Source organism: Trachurus trachurus (assembly GCF_905171665.1).
Source record: "Trachurus trachurus genome assembly, chromosome: 6".
NCBI classification, from domain to species: Eukaryota; Metazoa; Chordata; class Actinopteri; order Carangiformes; family Carangidae; genus Trachurus; species Trachurus trachurus.
In genome coordinates, this window is record NC_139897.1 from 5,689,367 (window position 1) to 5,703,412 (window position 14,046).

Genomic DNA, 14,046 nt, shown 5'->3' on the forward strand with positions numbered 1-14,046 from the left:
GCAGGTAAGACAGCCAGACATATCAGTCAATGATGCATTCACAAATGTGATAAACTTGTGTTGTACAAATAAAGACAAATACAATCATGCTTTGTTGCAGTTGCCAGAAGACAATCTTTAAAAAAAAATTATTCTTAGAAAGAAAACCATTTTCCAACTGAACACTGTGTCAGTTGGGGTACAAATACCTGTCTCTCCTATAATCCTTTGTATGATGAAACTAGTTTCTATTTGTTTATTGACAAATTACAAGTGATGAAGGTCTGTGAAGGAGTAGGGCTACACATAGATTTGCTCCTCTTCTTCTTTATTCATCTTCTTTATACGTTCTTAAACATCACACTAAGCATCTGATATAATCATTACATAATGCTGTATTCAAGTCATTATCTGTATCACATGTATTGTTCTCTCCTTGCTTTTCTCATTGTTGCACCATCTAGTGGGCAAATAAAAAATAACAAAATATCAATAACCCTATACCATAAGCATAAACCTCAATTAAATGAATAGATGAACTTAAATTGTGAAGAGAACACTGATTTTTCACTCAGTGTTGATGTGAGAGAGCTCCTAGTTTCAAACACAGTAGGTATTTGAGAGTGTATATTAAGTGGATGAAAACACAGGGCTGTGGTCCAATATGACATTGTTTGAATAAAGAGGAGCAAGTCACTGTGCTGTCCAACAAATACATTTCTTGCATCTATCACAGTGATTACTCATTAAACAACGATTGTACTCCAGTTTGAACATACAGTTTATAACCTTGTATAAATCATTGTTCTGGTTGTTCTTAAATGTTAGAGGACGGCAGATTGGACTCACCCCGGGATCAGTAAAGACACATGAGAAGGTCTGGTAGGTGAAAACCCCAGTTTGGAGAAGAAGGCCACCGTGATCTGAGCTCTGGCCACTCAAGACCAGAAGCTTGTGTCCTGCTGAGTCTGTGACTAGAGACTGGATCTGGGACAGAGACACACAGAAAGAGAGGACAGAGGACAGTTGAAGGACAGACAAAGGCTGCCAAGAGAGAAAATAAATACCAGTGTCCCTAACAAAAGAGGATTTATTGTAAACTGTGTCAAAGTTATGAAGATTGATTTTTTTTTTCTTTTTCAAAAATACAGAAATGTTAACTTATAAATGACTCTGAAGTCTTTTTATTACTTCCCCTGGTGAAGAGGTGATTTTAGTGATGAGGAGGAGGAGTGTCTGATCTCAGAACTATTCTGGTAGTGACTGACTGTGCTTGTAGCTCCAGTATTAAAAACTGTCAAGTACCAAACAGGGACATCCAGTGCCTGGCTAGATTCATTATCTAGCTTTCTGTGATGAGACAGGTCCCAGTTTAAATCATAACTTCTAGATTTGCACAGTAAAGATATCATACAGAGACATGTTTATATGGTGCTGTCATGCACTGAAATGTCAAAGATATACAAATAATATATATATTATAATTACGGTAAGTATATTTTGGGGGCATTTTTGCCTTTAATTGATAGTTCTTAATGGAGAGAGACAGGAAATGGGGAGGCAGAGAGAGGGGGAATGACATGCAGCAAAGGGCCGCACGAGTCGGGATTCGATACGGGGCCGGCTGCAGTGAGGACCTCTATACAGTATATGGAGCCTGCTCTACCAACTGAGCTAAACACCACCCCAAAGATATGTTTTAAGGTCATTTAGAAACAGTGTCTCTTTTATTTATTAACAGTCTGTATAGTGTGCCATTCAGTAAAGACAGTATCTTGGTCTTGGCCTATTGGTTTAAAAGAATTTTACAGAATCCAAATTTATGAATTTATGAATGTGTGTATAAATGAGTGATGCATTGATTGGGTTATAGAAAAAATATTGTTTCAGTATCATTAGAAAAACCACTGGCAATAAGGTTAAAAGTGACAAACAACAAATGTGAGCACATGTACTTGTACTACACTGCCCGTCCAAAAAAAAAAGTCACCACTTGGATTTAACTAGCTAATAGGTAAGAACCTCCCATTGGATAATTACTGCATGGATGATTATGTTTCAGCTGGCAACACAACTGATGCAGTCTCATTTCTTAAACCACTATGTCAGAAGACGCATCCTATTGTCATGAAAAAGATGTTAATCTGTTTCAGAAGGGTCAAATTATTGGCATCAAGCAAATAAAACATATAAGGAGATTGCTTACAACACATTATTAAAAACTGGAAGGAGAGTGGGGAACCATCATCTTCAAGGAAGAAATGTGGTCCAATGTGACCACAGAGTCCAGACCTGAACCCCACTGAGAATATTTGAAAAATAAATCCAACTTTGGATGGAAATAAATATTGTGACATTGCAGAAGCTTTTTAAAACGATGCCACAGCAAATGCATGCTGAAATCAAAGCTAAAGGCGGTCCAACGAAATATTAGAGTGCGTGCCTTTTTTTCTGGGATGGGCAGTGTATGTAAGTGTACTGTACATGTACTTCAGCTCAGAGAATGTTGACTTACCTCTGATACAACAGTGTCTACTGAAGGGTTGACGAGCACCACACTCTCTAGGACATCACTTCTGTGGTGGAGCGTCCTCTGTCCTGGAAGAGATAAACACACACAAAAACACCAGGTCAACTTATGTCACAGGGAGGGTCATTAAATCACCGAGACACGACGGCTGGACGAGGTAAACAAGTTGACCTGACACTCACTGCCAGACGCTCACACGTCTAGCCTGAAGACATCCTGCTGGACCCCGTCCAGACCTGATCTGGAAAAGCTCTTTGAGTCACAGAGAGATTTACTATACCGCAGTCTGCATCGTACTATACTGTATGTGGGGCAATCACCATATAGAGACAGGCAACCCACTTTGTGCATCAACACAGGAACAGAAGTTGGACCAGGAAATAGGTCACTGATGTCTGTGGGGTGAAGTTTAAAATGAAAGCTATAAGCACAACAACACACACTGCATTTTCCAGTTCCTACCAAGTATTATTAAACTTGATTTCATGCTTCTCCGTTGCTTGACTTAGTTTATTTGTTGCTCTGTTCGTGTTACTTTCAGTTTGTCTTCGTATGTATGAATGTGTTTGTATATGTTTTTATATGTATATGACTATATAGAGAGATAAAGATTAGTAATCATATGTTAGAATAAATCTATATGTATATTAATATATATTAGAATAAATCCAGTTAAATAACTCATAAAGTAATTTATTGTATAGACTATAATGACTAGATAACTTGATAGATAATTTATGAATAAGGGGTGGGAGTAAATAAGTTTTACTTCTTCCCACTCCTTTTCGGATATGAAAAAAAAAAAAAAAAAAAATCAAATTATCTTTATTTTCAATTTATTTTATTTTTATTTTTATTTTTTGTTCATATTTTGTCTTTGCAAAGTTTTTATTTGTTATGTCTGTCCATTTCTGTATTATGTTTTATTTCTTTTAACATGTCCGAAATAAAATTAAACTAACTAACTAACTAACTAACTAACTAACTTGTAGCTATGGACAGAAACATCAGCCACTTGCGAGCTGAAAAACAGTCCGCATTCTTCATTATGGGCCGAGACTAAACAATTCTGTAAGAGACGAATGGAGAGTGTTGCCCAACACAAAGATTATAAATCACAAAATACATTTGGTTGTGAAGCACATTTCCATACATGCTGATGCATATTCAACATAATTACGCAGCAACACTCGGTTCCACTCAGAGGTGATGTTAAGCTTTTAATTCCCCTTTGTTTCAGCACAGATGCAGGCTCTAATATTAGAGAGCTCTAATAATAGGGAGGTCTCGGTGACTCCAGCATCTACAGGGATCTTCAGTGCATCCCCTGAGTTTGCAGTATCTTTTTAGGATCTGGGCTGTCAACATGTGTTTTCCATAAAAGACCTTGATGCCAGTCATTCTCAGCTCACATTACACTGGCAAATTTTTATAAAGAGGGATTATGAACACTTAAGCAGCATTGAGACTGATTGAAGAAGTAATTTCACACGTTAAAGAGAAAAGTCATTGCTGAAACGATTCAGCTTCTGTATCAATAAGGTAATCAGAGCGGAGCTCACACATCTGGAGCGTCTGGGAGTCTGAGGGAGAAGCACTCAATAAGCAGCCATTAACTCTGCTTTCAGCTGACGATTGTACTCTATTTGTCGAATAGATTGGAGCTGAATCAAATCATGTTATATTCAACCGCATTATCCTCTTATCCAGAGAATATTCATCTGTGACATTTTGATGTGGAGAGGTTGAGTCACAGTTCAGAATATATTCAGATTATGAAAACTATGAAGTCAAACTGAAGGGAAGACAAAAGTGTTCATCCTGTCTGTGTAGTAACAGGTTATTGTAATGCAGCTGCCAGAACAGTCTCCAGCTGTGTTGACTGCTCTGTGAGGCTGCACTGACGCAGCACTGCTTAGAGCTAAATGCTAACATCAGCATGCTAATACAATCAGAGTGATGGTATAACACTGACCATGTTCATCTATTTGAAATATTTCATGGACACAAACATATGGGGGGAAAAATAAGTAGAAAGTTTTTAGTTTTGAGAAATGTAACATTTTTCATAAGAACACAGCTGTCACCACAATATGGCACCAGAGTTAAATAATCAATGTACTGTACTGTGTATCTCCACTTGTTCACTGTTCCATAAAACTGAATCTTTCTCTCCAGTTTTCTCTTAGTTCTTTATATCTGATCTATTTATTTATCTCACACAGTCTTGTTTTCTCCTCCTTTGTCTATTTTCTTCAGCTAATTTTATTTATTCCTTTCTGTTCTGTTTGTGTCTTGTGTGTTTCTTTGATGATGCTTTTTTATATTGAAAATCATAATGAAAATGCTTTTACTGTTTACTATTTATTTTACAGTTTTTTAAAGTATATATTTTTCATGCCTTTATTAGATAGAACAGTTGAGAGAGACAGGAAATGGGCCACCCGATGCAGGATTCGAACCGGGGCCGCCTGCAGCGAGGACTGTAACCTCTACACATGGAGCGCCTCCTCAACCTACTGTGCCCCCATTTTACTGTTTTTTATTTTGTTATTAATTGTACTTGTTTTGTTTCATCATGTTTAATTCTGATTCTTTTATGAACGTGAACTCCACAGTGCATGAAATATGCTGCAGTTACAGTAAACTGGGCCACAATGAATCGAAAAAGAAAGTGGCAGTGTTGCACAGATAAATACAAAGACAAAAACATGAAGCTACAAATAAGAAGCTAAGAATTGGAAATTGAATGAAAATCCTTCAACTAATAAACGCAATATGTACAATATGAACACTTAACTAAAAACCCAATATTCAGAGAGCATCACTGTGAAACTAGAGGACATGTTTGCCTCTGTTGAATTACCATGGCAACACAGTGACAACCATATGTTTCTTTTCTGCCTGCACACTCCAGTTACTGTGACGAATGTGAGATAGAAAATGAGTTTTATTAAACTGACCGCAGCATGGAGCGAGAGGGAGAGAGAGAGAGAGAGAGAGAGAGAGAGGAGAGCTGATTGAAGGCGTTTGTTGATGGATCCAGAACGACACCCTTCAGTTCTGGTGGAGAAGTCAGGAGAAGTTCAAACACTTCATCAGATCTGCCCACAGATGCATCCGATTTCACACCGCCAGCTCCACGCGGCGTCGCTGAGGACTGATTTGCCAGTTTGCTTTGGTACTTTCAAAAAGCACAACACACAACAACAGACAACACTGATGCAACCTCATCAAAGCAGACACCGGATACACACACCGGCATCGTGCCGCAAATATATGTGAATCTGCAGAGCCGCTTTCGGAAAGGAGCGAAGCCCAGAGAGACTTCGGCTTCTCCCCGTGACCTCCCGATGTGCTTCTGGCAGGTGAAACGGAGCAGAGGAGAGACTGCATTAGCTGCAGTAGATGGCTTGCCTGCAGGGTGACTGCTGGCTGACGCTGCAGACTGGTACAATGTGATACTACGACAACAAAGACACTCTGAGTCAGTCTCAAACGCTACCCGCTTGCCCCCCGAGCGATCGGATAACATCAACAATGCAGAGCGGGCTGAGAGGCCTGTCACTGCCACCGAGGCTTCCAGTCCTCTCAGGTCAGCTTCACTTTCACTCACGGCTAATGGACGGGAATCTGCAGAGGTGACACCGGTGCATACAGAGTTGAACAGGTCCTGTCATACTTTATTTATAAATGGCTCAGGCTACGATGATTATTAGTCATGATGTTTTCAACTGCAGGCATTTTAGTCACCGATTATCACGTACATGATCCTCACACCTTCTTACAGCTGCATTCTGTGTAAGAGACCGTACATCAAATGTTGCGCGTTAGATTGGAGGATTGAATTCTTTTCTTTGTTGTACATGACGGTAAACTGAATATCTTTGGATCTTCAGATTCTTATTGAGGGGGAAACTTTAACAGGTATTTCTCAATATTATCTGGTATTCTATGGATAAAACAAATAATTCAGTAATAAAATATCTATAATCTTCAGATAATTGATAATGGAAATGGTTCGTTGCAGCCCTACTGATGTATGGACATACATGGCAAAGTACATTAACATAAAGATCAAGCACAGGGCAGAAAATGGACATTCAACTTCATACAGTATGACAACATGAGCCTCCAGTCAGGGAATTCAATTATTCAGCTTATGAAACTTTTTTTAAATCAGGTTCAAAAAGATTTCAGACATCCTTACTGTCAGAAGCAGGTGCTAGTGACGGCGACTTGACAAGAGGAAGTAAGAAAGTAAATGTAATTTATATAGCACTTTTCATAGATAAAATCACAAAGTGCTTTACAAGGATAAAATGCAATAAAAAAGAGCTTCAGCTATGGCTGTGTTTTCAAGTACAGAAGTTACAGCATGGGCAAACGAAGGCCCACGGGCCACATAGAGCCCATTGGGCTTTTTAATCCAGCCAAATTGGTACAAAATTGTCCAAATTATAGCAAAGACCACACATTTTGATGCACTGGCAAAAACAAAACAAAACAATGACCAACAACACTGCTGCTACTAAAACGGAATGTTATTCGAATGTAAGTTTATTTTACTTTTAGGGAATGACATACACATGTCATTTATATAGGTTAACACAAACACTCTCCATCCATCTAACACTGGCCCGTCAAATTTTCAAACTCGTTGGGGCTGGATATGAAGACCATTATTATAATAAAAAGAAAGTGGAGATATTAAAATAAATAATTTTTCAACAAAGTAAAGATAGATGGGCATTAGATATTTGAGGTAAACCAAAGATGCGCACATATTGTGAAATAAAGCATGTATTTGGGCCAGAAAGTTATGTTTTGTTTTGTATAATTTGTCTAAAAAGGAAAGATCCCTGTGTGCTCAAATTAGAGCCGGTATACTTAATGGTCTTCATATGGAGACAGGCAGATACGTAGGCATAGCGGAAGAGGATGTATCTCAAAGATGTGGAGAATGAAATGCATTTTGTGTTGTACTGAACATTATACTGTATGAGTCTGTCAGACAAAGACTGTTTAGTAAGGTAGAACTAAAAAAATGAATTTGTGTGGTTGGACAACGTGGAGAAGCTGAAGCGTCTTTTTCAGTTTGATATATTTGCATTTTCTTTGTATCTTGAAAAGGCCTGGGCTATGAGAGGAAGAGCTATATACAGATGAATGTTGTTAGTAGTTGTTATTTATGTAGGCTACGTGCCAATAGGAAGGAGGACTGTATAGTTTTTGATGTTCTTAGTAAATGTGTCTTGTCATTCATTCATTCATTCACCAAGCAGGACCAAGGAGCTGGCTAGCATGTTAACTTCAATAGAAGACAGAGGGTTCACATTGTCATGGCTGTCCACCTCTGGATACAGATGTGGGTGAATGAGGGAATGAATTTTGATGCTATAGAATGAGAGATAAACAGTTGTTAATGCTAATGCTGGCTATGTAGTAATCAAAAAGAATAGCACAAATAACTCCTTTACGCTGCTGAGAATCAAGATCTTAACTTTCTGTTAGGGCTGGACGATTAATCGAATTTTGATCGTGATTACGATTTTGGCTTCTCACGATCATAAAAACACTGTAATCGAAGATAAACGATTATTTTTTTGTCTATTGGTGTTTTATTCTGAAAAACACACATGCGCGATTCCGCCCCCGCGCCTGCACTGCACTCCTCTCTCAGTTAATGCTGTGGACGAGTCCACTCGTGTGTTGACGGCGGCGTTTAAAAATCAGCGCCAGTGAAGAGAGAGCAGCGGCCACCGCTCAGGACGAATGAACGGGAAATAATAATCTAAAACACTGGCTCGTCTCCTCAAAGCGGCCGCACAACAACAACACCTCCTCCTCCTCCTCTTCCCCCGGCCCATAGGCTACATGTGCATATGTTTACAAAGCAATCTGTAGAGCGGCGGATAACGTTATACGATGTTACGACGTGTATTTGTGTAGTTTAATCTGTCATAAACAAGAGATCACTTATGGGGCGCGTCAAAAAAAAAAAAAGTTATGGGGTGCGTTTGTGACGAGAGCTGGGACAGCGCAGCGGGGCGGAGGCTCTGATCTTCCCAGGTTGGATTTAATCCCAGAGACGCAATAAGCGACACACACGGAAGCAGAGAGCCTCCACTCTCCCTCTTAATAAGTTAAACCATGACAATTACTCCAAATCTGTTTATTCAAGGTAAAAATGTAGAAAAGTTAAGCTAAACATCCTGTATAGTTTCTGCTGCTGGATCATAAAACTAAAAAAAAAAGTTTTAAATACATTTTGAATAAATATTTAAAATTATAAACTTAAAAACCTTAAACACACATTGGCAGTGTTTATTTAAGGTAATAATGTAGCATGGTCAAGCTATAAATCCTGTACCCCCCCATAATCGTGTAAATAATCGTGATTTCAATATTGACCAAAATAATCGTGATTATGATTTTTGCCATAATCGTCCAGCCCTACTTTCTGTATTTCATTATTTAGTGTGATCCACACTCTCCTCCATCACTCGCCTGTAACAAAGATCTGCTTAGTGCTGCAGAGACTCTGCACTGAAAGACAGCAGATGTGAAATGAGAAATCTGCAGAGGATGTGAGATGGTTGTAGGCAAGTGAATGTTTGGGCTCTTTGTTTAGTCAACCCTCCCACTGAAGACATGGAACAGCAGCAATGAAATGGATACGTTTTTATTTGCGTTTTCCTCAGATGTAATTTTCACTGGCTCTGGTTTACTGTTCAACAATGTTGGCTTGATGTAAAATGTGGGTGTTTTATCACAGCCTCTGTTTGTGTTACTTTTCAGGACAACGTATCCCACAAAAATCATGACATAAACCAAAATGTACCCAAGATTTAAATTTTGAATGCTTCAATGCTTTTCCACGGTTTCCATTGATGACAAATACAGCCGGAATTAATAATGTTTTTTTTTGTATTGGAATTCTGTATTTGTCTGTGTCAACACTTAACAGTGAAGTAATAACATGATTTTCCAACAAATATCTGAGGATAATCCCACAAACCTACGTCACCCCTGTACAAACAATTCAAGAAAGAGGTCTATGGCTCTGTGAGAAGGTCAACACAGTCGTCACATCGTAACACACTGAGATACTGAACCAACGGGGTGGACTGACCAACTGTGTTCCCACAAACACAATGCTGCATAACACTGTAAATCTGCATATTAACAGCTCTGTCCACACTGTTCAAGCTCCTTATTTACAAAATGATGAATGAGCCGGGCCTAAAGAAAAGCTGTCACACAGAAAAGACTGATGGATCTCTCATTGACTTGAGTGAAGGTGTTAATCTCTGCAGTGCGCCAGACACGCCTCGCCTGAACTCATCTCCACCTCCTGTCTGTCTACACACCGGCACGTCAGCCTTTCTTCATCTGTATTCTCAACGACTGTCCCCAGAGCAGTAAACAGCAAAACACAACAGTTCTATAGACCGAATCTCCTTGTTGTTTACAACTACCTCCGGGTAGAAAACCCAGCACGTAATTTGAATGAGAATAGTAACGAACGAGAGTTTAGCTATATTCTGTATATCATGGTTTTCACGCTCTATCACCATTTAGACAAATCTGAAATGATTGAAGAAACATTCATATTTCACTGTGTGTGTTTTGTGTTGCTATGTGTGGTATTTATTCAGTTTTGGGGAATCACTGTGTCTAGAAAGCATCAGCGGCTCAGCTGACAGGGACAGCTAACGGCGGTAGCAAAGCTAACATCAGAACGTCTTCTGTTAAAACCCTCCCGTTGTCGGACACAACATAAAACTACTCCAGTTAGCTCAGTCATGTTGAAACTCAGATATCCGCTGGAAAAAAAAATTTTCATGGACCGTTTATTGAGTCACTGAGTTATTAAAGTTAAACGGGTAACGGTTAGCCCAGCTAATCTATGATAACCATGACTTATAATTACAAAAATGTGCATCCATAAATAGTAATGTTTGTCCAATCATTGGCTTTACATACTTTACAAACATCAGATTAGTCTAAACGGTGATATAGTGACGTGAAAAATGAAATACATAGCGAAACTCTCATCCGTCACATCTACCTGGAAGTAGTTGTAAACAACAAGGCAATTCATACTTGGTTGCTGGTTTTCTGAGTGACTGGCTGGTGTGGGTGGGCGGGGCTGATGGTAGTGACATCACAAAGTTACAGAAGTCCTGATGGCTGTTTTTTTTAAAGCTCAGTGGCTGTGTGCTTTTTTCTCTATGGACTGAGGCTTTGATACTTTCACAGTAGGGCTGACCCGATTTACATATTTTGATAATCGAAGCTTCGCGGACATAAAATCGATTTTAATCGAAGCTTCGGCGGCCGGGGGGGTGCACGATCGTAACGTCTGAAGGGGGGGGGGGGGGGGGGGGGGGGACATCCATGATGTCAAGTTGCCTACTCATTTTAATGTAGGCTAACAATTGCCGATGAGAACCGGTGTCAAAAAGGAAAAAAGGAAGAAGAAAAAAACAATCGATCACGGACTTCATGATCGATTACCATGGCAACGCACAACGCTTCGAAGCTTCGATTTTTGGGGGTCAGCCCTATTTCACAGTGTCAATATAGAACTTAGAGCTGCTATGCAGTGTTTAAACCACCTGTATCAGCTGCAGTAAAGCAGTGCACTGTTCTCTCTCAGTAACAGTAACACCAAGACTGTGTGGCTGCATTATAGGCTACCACTCTTTTAACCCTGTGGTCTAAGATAAGTATGGTAGCCTAATACCTAACAGGTATGTTACTGTAAATAATAGTCCAGGCAAGTGAGTCAGCCCTCAGGGTCATAATGCATTCACTGACATATGAATAGTGTGAGGCTGAAGCATCCTCAGGCAGCCCAAGTTTCTGTGTTTAAGCTCCTAAGATGTGTTTGTTTAAAGAGTCCTTTTGAAGAGTGCAATCTTCAGCCAAGCTGCCTTCAACCATTCATCCCTGTAGTTTCCTTTCACTGGCATCCCAGTCAGGGACAAGAGGCGTCATCCTGACACTCAGCCAAAGGCATTTAGTAAAAAGTAGACTCATGCAAATGTTCATATTGGTTGATCACTTCTACTTAGACCATTTTGAAATCCTTCTTTTTTCTCCAGGGGCTTTGCTGCAGTTGCAGCCTCCCCCCACCCCCACCCCCTGCTTTCTTTGTCAGCTGATTCAACCTTAAGTCCTCCTCCTCTTATCACATTAGTTGGCTGTTGGTGTTGAAAATCACGGGCATATTACCAAGCTCCACACTGCGCACACTGTATCATTACCATATCACTGTGACATATTTCTGCAGTTCACTAAGTCCACCACAAAAGACACAGCAGCTGAGTTTGGGATAAAAAAAAATAAAAAAAATTTAAGTCAGGGAGTCAACCTCCCTCGGAAAGTAGAAGCTGCATTTGTGGGTTCTTTAGTATTTGTCAACAGTCAGTCAGTTGAGTGTCAAAGCTGGAAATCCAGAGAGTCTTAGCTCATGCTGAGAGAGCTAAAAACACAACAGAAAACGTCTTGCCCAATTACAGAGTCTACCAATTCCTCCATTAATAGTTGTATGTATTATACAAATAAGAGTTTTAAAAACTCTGACATTGGCTGATTTCATTGCCCCTTAAACAAACATTTTAAGGGTTTGCTTAAATTGGGTTTTGACAATATGGTAACCTATTTACATCAATTCTAAATTACCTATCTTTGCAGTGCAATTTACTTTCATTAATTTAGCTGACTTACACCAAACCATCCATTAGCTACACTGTTTATCCTTTAAGGGTGACAGAGGGCCAGTGGAGTTATATTTGTAAAAAGCTCAAATAGTTTGACAGGCTGAGTAGAGTCCTCATGCTCTTTACTGGCGGTTTCATGTTTAGTGTTGACATTCCACTTCTTAAAGGGATAGTTCAACATTTTTGAAAATTGGCCCATCGCCATGATCCCCCTAGTAATAGCAGTAGGTTCGTTACCTTTAATTGTTGGTCCAAGCTGCTTTTAGATCGGGGGAGAAGAATACCGAGCGGCGCAGCTACACTACGGAGGCTAATGGAATTTCTTGGTTTTGCTCATCAAACTCAGCAAATACACAACCAAAAAACTCAAAAACGCTGTGGTGGACAAGTTGTGACCTGCACATTTACCATGCTATGAGATAATAGCGGAAAGTTAAGAGAAGTGAAGCAAATACTCGGAACTACTTTCTTCAGTGAACCACTGGTCGGAGGGACACAGTGTGCGCACCTCAGCCAGTGCCGTAGTATACGGACGTATCTGCAGTAAACAGGCGCTTTTGAAATCACTCCGCCGAGCAGCCGTCTAGAGTGAAAAGTCCGACTTTGCCTCTAAAACAACTCCATCTCGCAACTTTCCGCTATTATCTCATAGCGTGGTGAATGTGCAGGTCACAACTTGTCCACCACAGCGTTCTTGAGTTTTTTGGTTGTGTATTTGCTGAGTTTGATGAGCAAAACCAAGAAATTCCATTAGCCTCCGTAGTGTAGCTGCGCCGCTCGGTATTCTTCTCCCCCGATCTAAAAGCAGCTTGGACCAACAATTAAAGGTAACGAACCTACTGCTATTACTAGGGGGATCATGGCGATGGGCCAATTTTCAAAAATGTTGAACTATCCCTTTAAAAGTAAAAGTGAAATGCGCCCCCTTAGATTTAGTTTTGCATCACCATTTTCAGTGTAAACATGCAGTATTTTGTTTATTGGATGTTACGATACATATTTTTAACATGGATGATGCAAGACAAAGATGGCTAACTACAACTTTAAGTGAGTCCGTTACAGCCTGAGCTTCAAGTAGAAATGAGGATAATAAACACATAAACACATTAAATTTTAATGTAACGTTTATTCTGGATGATATCTTGTTATATTCAACGATAAAGCAGTGATGCCTTGTCATCCTGTTACATAGCACAATGAACCTGACTTCACATTTTGGTTCTTTACCTATAATGTTAATCACAGTGAAGTGCAGGCACATACTGTACACAAACTGTATGAAGCTTGAATCTGGATTTGACCTGTCACTGTCGTAGCGCGTGGCCTGATCCATGAAACTCAAAATGATCCAGTGGAAGCGTTCGATAACGACGTGCAGCCTAATCCAGCTGCAGCATCATGTGTTCACTGAGAACGCACATCTGCAATGATCCACTTTTCTTGACAAAAATAACTTTGGTGGCGGAGCAGACAATTGTGCGTTATCTGCCCCGCTTCTGTCGGTTGATTTGAGGATCTCGGGGAGGTCAACTCCTCGGTCTTCATATGTAACTGCGAGGCCCAAAGGAAGGAAGGTCGTTCGTCAGACAGAACTCAGTGTTTCTGCTCGTTCCGGCTCTTCCTCAGCTGACCCGTTTGATATAAATATCCACGTCTGAACTCCCAAAACGAGAACGCTCTGTTTAAAGGCGACTAAAACAGAGCACTGATCGACCGAGGCCCAGCCACTGCACTGCTCCAGATAGCATGTTCCACATTTACAGTGGCAGGGGGGTGGTGAGAGGAGGGTTCAAGGAATTTGAAGAC

General features: G+C 40.0%; 1 protein-coding gene across 1 annotated transcript in view; it reads right to left on the bottom strand.

Annotated features, from left to right (window-relative positions):
• LOC310987292 (uncharacterized protein) overlaps positions 1–14,046 on the bottom strand; it is a gene marked incomplete at its 3' end in the record, with an annotated part of 87,704 nt that overhangs the window by 17,863 nt on the left and 55,795 nt on the right. The window contains exons 3-4 of the mRNA XM_083973482.1: positions 2,495–2,577; positions 829–966 (exon numbers count right to left, since the gene is read on the bottom strand). Coding sequence (XP_083829608.1) covers positions 829–966; positions 2,495–2,577 — 221 coding nt within the window. The remainder of the gene's footprint in view (positions 1–828; positions 967–2,494; positions 2,578–14,046) is intronic.